Source organism: Choristoneura fumiferana, chromosome 2 (assembly GCF_025370935.1).
Source record: "Choristoneura fumiferana chromosome 2, NRCan_CFum_1, whole genome shotgun sequence".
Classification (NCBI taxonomy): domain Eukaryota; kingdom Metazoa; phylum Arthropoda; class Insecta; order Lepidoptera; family Tortricidae; genus Choristoneura; species Choristoneura fumiferana.
The window spans coordinates 22,901,415-22,912,538 of NC_133473.1; the positions used below are offsets into that span (position 1 = coordinate 22,901,415).

Sequence of the window (11,124 nt, forward strand, 5' to 3'; positions counted from 1 at the left end):
GAAATACATATAAAACATCCAAGACCCGAGAGCAAATTCTTATTATTCATACAAATATCTGACCCGGCCGGGAATCGAACCCGGGACCTCAAGCTTCGTAGTAGGTTCTCTAACCACTTGACTTGGCCATCCAGTCATTTTTTTTATTCGACTGGATGGCAAACGAGCAAGTGGGTCTCCTGATGGTAAGAGATCACCACCGCCCATAAACATCTGCAACACCGGGGATATTGCAGATGCGTTGCCAACCTAGAGGCCTAAGATGGGATACCTCACGTGCCAGTAATTTCACCGGCTGTCTTTCTCTCCACGCCGAAACAACAATGCAAGCACTGCTGCTTCACGGCAGGATTAGCGAGCAAGATGGTGGTAGCAATCCGGGCGGACCTTGCACAAGGTCCTACCACCTGCAAAATCATCATAAATATATTCTTTGTGTCGAAAAAGTATGAGGCTACACCGTCCGCCGTCCGGCCAACCGTCGCCGTTCGTGTCATGTATGCGTTTGACATTCCGTTATTGACACGCTCCTGTTACGGTCATGGCACGATACGGTGTAGTGAGTAGGTACGTTGGTTTACGCGTGCTTAGCCGGGGGTAAACAGTTGTTATATTTTACGGACACGAGGACAATCAATTATACAGCAAAACAATGATATTTTTTTACAACATTAGCGTCTTGAGTCACCCATGTTTGAACTGTCGCGGTTTGAATAGAAACTATAAACATAATTGCTTAATCTTTCTATTGTTAAATAGGAGCGTAGTTTTGACTACGTAATTAATGTTAATCAATCATGGAGTTTTAAAATCATGGGTCATCCATAAGTTACTTAAGTTGTCACGGGGTGGTGTCCGGGGAAGTTGTTTGGATGTAAAGGAAGAAGACAGGAATAGGGCAGACAGTGATATTTATTTAGGATAATAATAAAGGGCACCTGCGGACAAACAGACGCGGTCTTAAGTATCTAAAAGGTATGCTTTGACACTGCATCAACAATTATAAAAATACATAGTTAATCAACTTACGTTTCCGTGCCCAGTTCTTTATTTATATAAATCAATGGCACTGAAGTCCAGTAGTATTATTATCTAATGATCTAATGAAACTTCACAGATGCACAGTACAATTATAAAAACTTTCTTCGTATAGGAGTAGTAAATTATGAGCTTATTATGAGATTTATAGGATCTAGGATAGAAGAAAGGTAAGTGTTCAGCTCGGAGGCTCTGAATAGAATGGCTACTTGACGTAAATTGAACAGGTGTGGAATTTAGAAAAGGAAATTTGAATTTAAATGTTATTTTTTCGAATATGTGCTAAACCAGACAGTACAAAGAGTTAGGATGAAACGAGCTGTATGACACCTCGTTACGAAGTCACATTTTGATGATGGCGACGATGATGTGATCCGGCCGATTTCTGCCCACTACGAAATTCGAAAATCGAAGTTCGTGTCGGTCTAGCGAGAGGTACGATACGAACTTCGATTTTCTAACTTCGGAGTAGGCCCTCAGCTTCAACCCCGTAGGTGTCAATCATGTGCTCGCAGTGGCTTACATAGCCAATCTTCTTAGAGAAAATCTTCACACAATGCGGGCGCGTGAGCACACCGTTTACATAATAATAACACGAACTAGCTTTTGCCCGCGGCTTGCCCGTGTGGGATTCGATTATCGGGCGCTGTTCTCACAGGAAGTTTGCATTTTTCCGGGATAAATAGTAGCCTATGTCACTCTCTGGCCCATAAACTATCTCGTTTCGACGTGAAAGACGGACAAACATACAATACAAACACACACACACACACTTTTGCATTTATAATATTAGTATGGATTTATGGGAGGTGAAGTGGTTTGTGACCACGGAAGAAAAAAACAAGTTTGTGACACAAGGACGAAATTGCAATTTTCACGGCAATAGGTGTGACAAGGGGGGGAGTAAAAATGTTCTAAGGGTTTGTTTCATTCTCTCGCTCATTGAGTGAAGCCTGCAAATCTCGCCCAGGGCGCTGGAAGTGCTAAAACCGGCACTGCCTTCACGCTAAAACGGCTTAACGGATTTTAGTGAAGTTTGGTATGTAGATACGATCTGGAAGAACACATAGGCTACTTTGTATCCCGACATTCCCACGGGATAGGGATAAAATCTTGAAATCGCAACCGCTCGCTTTTTAAAACATGCTGTGTCTATGACCGTTCAACGGAAGAAGTAGGGTTACCACGAAAGGTAAATTTCATTCATCATCATCATCCCAGCCTATACTATACGTCCCACTGCTGGCACAGGCCTCCTCTCAGAACAAAGAGGGCTTTGGCCATAGTTCCCACGCGGGCCCAGTGCGGATGGGAACTTCACACGCACCATTGAGTTGCTTCGCAGGTTTGTGCAGGTTTCCTCACGATGTTTCCTTCACCGCAAAACTCGTGGTAAATTTCAAATGTAATTCCGCACATGAATTTCGAAAAACTCAGAGGTGCGAGCCGGGGTTTGAAACCACGACCCTCTGTTTGAGAGGCGATAGGTCAAACCACTAGGCACCACGGCTACCTAAAGGTAAATTTAAAATTAATTAATAAACAAAAACAATTACGATATTTGCATATTCTTACGCACAAGTGTTTAATCTATACGTAGGGTACAAAGTATCGATTTAACTCTCGATTAAAAGAACTTTTCAGGTTCGCTGATATTTAATTAACGCCTTGTAATCTCAAAAATATGTTACTACGGCCTTATTGCGTCGGAATAATAGTCTGTAGTACATATTTTTGACACTTTGAATAAGTACATATTTTTACACTTGAATGTACATAGATAAGTTGTATTATGGAACTTCGTATCTTGCCGTCCCTCTGCCGCTTATATTATTTAATACGAGTGAGAAGGACGATACGATACGACTTCGAAATTTCGTAGTATAGCCCTACTGAGTCAGTGTTCTGTCGGCAGGGCGCCGGCGCGATGCACATGTTCATGTGGTTTGGCTACGACCTGGGCCCGTTCCTGTTTGCGGGGCTAGACGTGACCACCCGATGGGCCTTCGCCATAACGTGGGTCGCGCTGTTCCTCGTCGCCTTACTCTTCGAGGCCTCTAAGGTAACTGTTGCTATTTGATTTACTCGCAATCGAAGTGAAAAAAAGAGTGTAAAACTGGGGCATTAAACCCATTTTCCCCTCGACGTGTCGATCCACCCTCGCCGTATGGGTAGAATGGCTCGTTTTATGCTATTGTTGTACAATCTACTATTTGATCAGATAAGTGTAGAATTGTTTCATGTTATTAATGCTTAGGTATAGTTTTAAATATATAATAATACGCACTATATCGAAGATTGCACGCCTCACTGCATAGATACAAGTGCTGTATCGCTTGAAATGGTCCGTGAAGTATTTACGATACCGCGGCATTAGATAAATGTTTTGAAATTGTACGAGAGAAGTGTAATTGTTTAAATCACCCAAATAAGTTCCAGCAGAATACCTTCGAACTTGTAATAATACTTATTTAATAATACAATATAATTAATAATTAAATTTAATATTATAACAGCTCTAAGCTCTTAAATTGTGTTGTCTTCTTGCAGGTGTATTTGGCGAAAACGCAGCGGTGTGCACAGAAGAAACTATACCCATACCGATCCGACGAGCGGAGGAATTTGCTATGCCAGTAAGTTAAATAAAAAAAACTGATTCATAAAAACTAACAAGCCTATGTTAACTAACAAATGTTTGTCCCTTCTAACAAATACAAATGTCGAAGTGACAGATACAAACGAATTTTAGCGGCATTTTAACTAAAATAGGTTTGATTGTTGTTTATGAATAAGGGGGTATGTCTCTTACTTTGAACTATTATGAAAAGACTACTGGGTAGGATTGCCTTACGGCAAGATTTGTCCTGACATGTCGGGAATTTTTACCACCTGCCAGGATTGCGGCCGGACTTGGCAAGTGTCGGGGTTTTTAGAAATGATACATTTATTACAAAGTTTATACAGTTTTATTGAATGCAATGCTATATGTAAGTATGTAGTACCTAAGTAATCAATAAAAACCAATGATATTTCTTTCAAGACATTAAAAATAAGATATATTACAGCTAAAAAGATCTTAATTTTTTAGCTTCAATTAAAACTCAAGTGCGTCGTTTAAGCTACGCTAAATGTCTGTTACAAGAAATGTCAGGGCAGATATCATGATTTTTATTGGGACATTTAATTTTTCCACATGGCAACCCTATTACTGGGTAAATATTCAGTGTTTTTGCGGCGTTTTTTGTCGTCATGTCATTACCGTTTCGGCACGACTACGCGGGATGGTAATGACGTTTGGCCGAGCGGTCAAAACGCTCAAAAATTCACCCCTCGCTCTTTACGGTGAACTCTCCTAAAAGGACTAGGTACTTTTCTACAAACAATACGGAATGTAAGGAGACCGACTAGACATTCGGGGAAGTTTTTAGACCACTTGCTTCTTAGAACAGTTGCTTCTTAGACCAGTTGCTTCTTAGACCAGTTGCTACTTAGACCAGTTGCTTCTTAGACCAGCTGCTTTATAGACAAAGTGATACCAATCCGCTGTAGCTTAGCCCTATCTAAACATAGACTTGGTATCTTAACGTCAACACTCGACATCAGGAGTCGCGGGCGCAGCCACTTATAGATATAACAATAGTTCACAACTCAATTGTTCCGATCGCTGTTTAAAAAACAATATCTGACCAACAAAACACTGCTTTGTTTTTGAAGCGAATTTAAAATATTAATATGACACATTCATAGGTTACGATCGGCCATTGGATTTAAGGGGCGAAATTTATGACAGGTGGGGGGGATGCTCTATCGAGAATATACAGGGTGTGATTGTTAAGTGTGCCCAGGCGATTATTCCGTAATTATTACAGATATCAAAAACCGGCCAAGAGCGTGTCGGACACGCCCAAAATCGGGTTCCGTAGCCATTACGAAAAAGTTAAGAAATATTTTTCTAAGGATTTCGTATTTTATACGGAATCTTCCAAGTTTAGGTATATTTTATACCTTAGGCTGCTATTTACTATTAAAACAACTAATAATTTTCAACTAAACTTAGCCGTTATAGTTTTATTTGAAAGTTTGATATACTTACTAGCATCCTCAATTTTTTCCACCCACCGGTTTAGATTTTAGATGGGGGGGGGGGGACGCTCGATTTTCATGAAAATTTGCACTTTAAAGTTGAATATTTCGCAAACAAATCACTGAATCGAAAAGTCGTTTTAGCAAACCCCAAATGGTTTTAAAAGATCTATCCAACACTAAAGGGTTGAATGAGAAAAAAAAAACATCCTCACTTTACGTCTATGGGAGGTACAAAAAAATGTTTTTTTTGTTTTTTTTTTATTGTAAGTACCATTTTGTCGGCACAGTTTACATATATATCCGAGCAAAATTACAGCTTTCTAGAACTGATAGTCCCTGAGCAAAGCCGCGGACGGACGGACAGACAGACAGACAGACATGGCGAAACTATAAGGGGTTCCTTTTTGCCATTTTGGCTCTGGAACCCTAAAAAACTGTGAACTGATATCGAAAGTACGTTACCTAATGAGTAAAATGTCAATAACTTTTTTTAAATAAAAAGAGAAATATTCATAATTTTGACATCAAACACGTACCTACTCCCATAAATTTAGTACTAGATTAGTTAGAAAGGTTTTAGTTTCTTTATTTTAAAAGGCTATTTTATTAGCTTAGTACTGATATTAAAGATTTATTCGTTTTATTATTTTCTTAGGTTAATAAATAGTTCCCTTAAATAGCAGTACTTAAGCTTACTGTATGAGATGGTAGTGTTTGATGTCAAACTTATGGATATTTCTCTTTTTATTTAAAAAAGGTAAATGATGTCATTTTATTCATTAGGTTATAGGAATCTCCCGTACCCCGCATTAGGGCCCTATCGGCCAATGAAACTGAGACTAAGTCGCGTTTGCATGCTACAAACAAAAATATCCCGCACCTCGCATGCGGGTCCTAGCAACCAATGAGGGCTATCGCGTATGAATTCGCCACTAGAGGCGCTAGTGTAGCGTGAGGTCTCTGAAATGTCAAATCTCATAGTTTTTGGGTGAGCTACGCGGGTTTATTTAGAATTAGAATAATTTTGTGAATATTTTGCAATATCTGAAATTAATTATGGCAAATATGCGTTCCGGGGCAATAAATGTCTGTGTTTTGAGACAGTTTTGTCTTTCGGAAACCTTTGTCCTCCCTTTTGTCCGAACAAAACGGGGTCTATGCAACACTGTGGCATGCTCGATATTTTTATGGTACGGTTTTAAGGTGTATTAAATATGATTTTAATCTTTGTTTTCACGCCCGTAATAACAGACTGAAAGCCATACATAAAAACCTCACGCAACAGTGCGCCATCTAGTGAGACAAAAAACGATAGCCCTCATTAAAAGCATTTTTATAGCTAGTTACTTGACAGCTCTTATCAAGAAACGTATTGGAACTAATTCGTGATAGCTGTAATTACCTTACTTAATTAACTTTACTTCGTGGATGAATGCTAATTAGTCGATTTAAAATTTAAATCGACATTGTTATGCGGTTGGAAGGTAAAGAGCGTTAGCTGATGTAGATATCTTTTGCTATTTATAGTTTCCAACTTTGAAGTGTTTATTTCGTTGAGCTTATCAAAAACTATGCAAAGTACCTACTTCCTTGCTTTTACCCGTGTATTTGCTTTTGTGAACCATTAGTGAGAGAGAGACAGCGAATGAGGGAATTTCTAAGATAAATATTGAAATAGAAATAGAAATCATTTATTCGTGACAAAGTAACGTAGCATAACAAAAAGGTATTAAAAATTAAGAACGTTGCATGTCACGAAATGGTCCCAAATCAGCAAAAATTGCCGGTCTTGCGAACGGCGCTGTTTTTCTCTGTCTGTCCATCTGTTTATCATACATTAAGGTCGTTTGTCACGGTCAGCTTAGGCACTAGCTGAAGCGCAGTAGGATGACGTTAGTGTGCAAATTCCACGTATTTTATTTTTTTTTAGCAATGAAAATGGATATTTTTTAAAAAAATAATGTACATGCCGCCAATAGCGTGAAATTTGTAATGTATCCTACTAAATTTCAGATGTATTTTAATTTAAAAAATAGTTTCACTTTTACTTATAACAACGCGGCAGCGGTGACTGAAATATTTACGCACACATGCTTATAACTTGTCGTCAACAAAAGTGATTGCTAATTTCGACGTCTCGTTCAAACTGCAGATTGGACTAGTTGCATTGGCGTCTATTCATGCTAGGTACGGGTTAGAATCTTCGGATCAAACCCGGTGTGTGGTTTTTATCTTTTTGTTTTTTTTTTTGGATCTCAATTAATGATGTGAATGTATGAGGTAACTACTACCTAATTATTTTTTTAAACATGTAGCTAAAAATGTTTGACCTAATTTGTAAACAAATTTTTTTTTTCAGCTAATTTTATCCCCTGTCATAATATCAAAAACTACTATGTGTATGAATATTAAATTTAGCTGGTGCCTAAAATACCACGTTACCAGAATAACACATTTTTCAAAATACTAATAATTACAAAATCGAAGATTACTCGATGAAGTTGGTAATTTTTTGTGGAATTTATTATTTTGGACATCAGGTAAAATGGGAATGTAATAAAAATCTAATGAAGTATTTTGAAAAAATAGGCGTTTCGGGAAAGTGATATTTTCAGCACGAGCGAAAATTTTGTCATTATCATCTTCCAGATCCGCACACGTCTCACTGCTGGACACACACAAGTTTCCTCACACAATGAGGACTTGAGTATTATTTTCCACACTGACCTAGTGCGGATTAGGAAACTTCGCATCAGGCGTATGAACATTTCCTCACGATGTTTTTAATTGAAGGTTTTATTGAACTACAAATTAAAAACAGTTTATTATTACGTCAGGTTTTTATTTATTTATTTACATCTATAAGTATATGAATAAAATCAGCCTACTCCCACCCACTGCAGGCCCTTGCAATTTCACGCCAGCCTCATACACAGCTTACCAGCCGACTGCCAAATAACAATACCTATGTCATACAACTAACGGTCCGAAGGTTTATCCATGGTACCTTGACCCAATTTTGGCCATCATTCCACTGTTTATTTACATAATATGTAGTTTGACAAAATGTACTTTCGCAAGTGTCATACTTCCTTTCTTCTTTCTTTCTTTCGCCAAGGAATTCAAACTTACATCACAAAAATGTTCAAATGGTGTTACTAAATTGTACGCTAATTAAAAAAAATTGACCCGTAGTTACAAGAAAACAATGATCAATCTGTCACCACGAGGAATGATACTTCCTGGAAAAAATACGAGAAATGTACGAAATTGTACGCAAATTAAAAAAAAGAGTACTACCCGTAGTTACGAGAAAAGTGTACGTTCAGTACTACTTACTCTTTTTTATGACATGTAGCAATCATAATGAAATAGCGCCTGCCAGGAAGGATACTTCCGGATTGATCACTGTTTTCTCGTTACTATGTATACACGGGTGGTACAATTTTTTTTAACTAGTGTACAATTTCGTACATTTTTCGCAAATTTTTTTTGATTCACGAGAAATTTGAAAAGTCGACTGCTTCATAGGGAAATTGATAGCGCGTGCCCAAGAAGTATGTTTCCTGGTGGTAACAGATTGATCATTGTTTTCTTGAAACTACGTGTAGTACAATTTTTTTTAAGCTAAAGTTTAGTATAGTATTTAGTACATTTTTCGTATTTTTTTATGTGAATTTGAATTCCATACGACACCACGTTACCGCTAGGATGTACGTTACCTTCGCAAAAGCTGCACACATATGCGCTCGTAGAACTGACTATCGTATAAAATAATATTACTATACGGCCAGAGGCCAGTTCTGAATCACAATAGATTGCAAAAGCTGCACGTTCGTGCACCCGTAAAACTAAAGATCCAAATAAATAAAAGCCAAAGGAAAGAAACAAGAAAAAGGGCAGCACCTAACACAGTGAAATATCTAAACATTTTTGGTTTTTGCCAACTTTTCGAAGTACTATTTCGGGTAATATACAATTTTTATAGAATGTCACCAATTTTGGTAACATATTACGAATAAAATTTTCGTCGCGCTCTATTTCTAATACGGTTATATCATATGTTGGAGAAATATATCCGACGAAGTAACATTTTTGCATTTTACAAACCCGCAGTTGGCCCTGGATCTGGAAACAGAAAAACCATTTATAATATAAACAATCAGCCAAGAGCGTGTCGGGCATGCCAAAAAAAGGGTTCCGTAGCCGTTACGAAAAAATTAAGTAATATTTTTTTAAGGATTTTGTATTTCGAATTGTATGTGAAATCTTACGTGGAGTGGAGAATCGTATGTGGAACATAGCCCTATAAAGGCTTTTCCTTGTAAATTTGACATAATTACTGTGCTAACCAACACTAACTCTTAGGGTGCAGGTGAATATTTCGCAAGAAGATCACTGAATAGAAAAATCGTCTTCGCAACTCCCCAGTAGTTTTAAAACAACTTATCCAACGATACCCCACACTATAAGGTTAGTCATGATTTTTTTGTAACCATTTCGTTGGCATAGTTGCTCATACATCCGTGCAAAATTACGGCTTTTTAGCACTGCTCGGAGTAAAGCCGCAGACGGACGGACAGACAGACAGACATGGCGAAACTATAATGGTTCCGTTTTTTGCCATTTTGCCTTAAAAATGTGTCTTATGAATAGCAATAAAAAAAGTATAAAGTGATTGATACCTGATAATAGAAGTTGTGCTTTTTGTTTATTTGTAAACTACCACCGTCATCAACATAGAGCGGAAATTTTTTCGGCTTTTGGCAGCGGAAAAAATGTCTTGGTTGCTACGAGCTAATGAGGGAAAACATTTAATTTCCAGAAGTGATTTTTCTTTTTCTATAACCCCTGCAATTTGATCATTGAAGTAAACAAAAGTGTTTTATTGATGATATGTACATATAATAGAAATATGTAATTATTTTGTTATGAAATAGGCTCACACACCATCTGGGCTAGCACCTAGAAAACCAAACTCTTCATCAATAAAAAGCCCTGCTGGCCGAACAGCTTTTTGCAGTTTTTCTATGAACAGTGTCCTGGCCACTGATTCGTTGTACTGGCCATAAGCCATGTCATTGGTCAAAACATTATTTTTATATAAAATACTCTTTACATGGTTATGACAGGGAGTAGTCGCTTTTCGTTTACATATCTGTAGCAAAAATAAAATTAAGCATATTCATATTCTGTAAAAGTTAACAACTGAGGGTGATTCAAGTCCACATGTTACTATGTTTATATAGTGATACCTATCATTTTTAATTATTATAATGAAGAAATCGCGAGTGCGAGTCGGACTCGAACATGAAGGGTTCCGTACCTAAGTACAATATTTTAAAAACAGTTCAGTAATAAGTTTTTGTTAAAAATTCTAATATGACAAGTTTTTTTGCTGATTGTACTTTTTTCCCGTGGTTACCAAAGTACTCATCAAGACGAATCAAACGAGTCCAAACTCAAAGAAATTATGTCGTTTTATTAGAGAGTTCCTATGGTCACCTTTTAGTTTCTTCATCAGATCAGCTGCATGTCATTATAATATTGCATTGTCATCACATTTATACAAAATTTCAGCTCAATCGGTTGAAGATATCCACTTCGAATTTGAGTTGAAATATTTCACCCGAACAAAGAAACGGACGGACGGACGGACAGACAGACAGACAGACACAGATGGACACAGTGGATTTCATTATCATAAATTTCATGTCTCTATTTCTAGCTGTTAAAGTTTTGGGATTTTGTTCCGATTCCGTGGGAATATCCGGATAAGCACTAATCTATATGTTATTCCAATCCATCAGCCGTTCAGCGTGAAAGAGTAACAAACATACACACACACTCACACATATATATGTTATATATATATATATATATATATATATATCACACACATCATATCATATATACATCTTTCGCACTTATAATATTAGTAGCTAACTAACCATTCCAAATTGACTGGCAGTGAGCCTGTCACATCTATGGGTAGTATAG

General features: G+C 37.5%; 1 protein-coding gene across 1 annotated transcript; it reads left to right on the top strand.

The window, feature by feature from the left end:
* The first annotated feature begins 2,957 nt into the window (after positions 1-2,957).
* LOC141445594 (uncharacterized) lies at positions 2,958-3,675 on the top strand. Its single transcript, XM_074111437.1, has 2 exons — positions 2,958-3,100; positions 3,589-3,675. The coding sequence occupies exons 1-2, from the start codon at positions 2,966-2,968 to the stop codon at positions 3,673-3,675; spliced, it is 222 nt and encodes a 73-aa protein (XP_073967538.1). The 5' UTR covers positions 2,958-2,965.
* The last annotated feature ends 7,449 nt before the right edge of the window (positions 3,676-11,124 follow it).

Coding starts and splice junctions, on each gene's coding strand:
- LOC141445594 (XM_074111437.1), top strand. CDS start 2,966: ATGCACATGTTCATGTGGTTTGGCTACGACCTGGGCCCGTTCCTGTTT. Junction 3,101..3,588: donor TACTCTTCGAGGCCTCTAAG/GTAACTGTTGCT, acceptor GTCTTCTTGCAG/GTGTATTTGGCGAAAACGCA.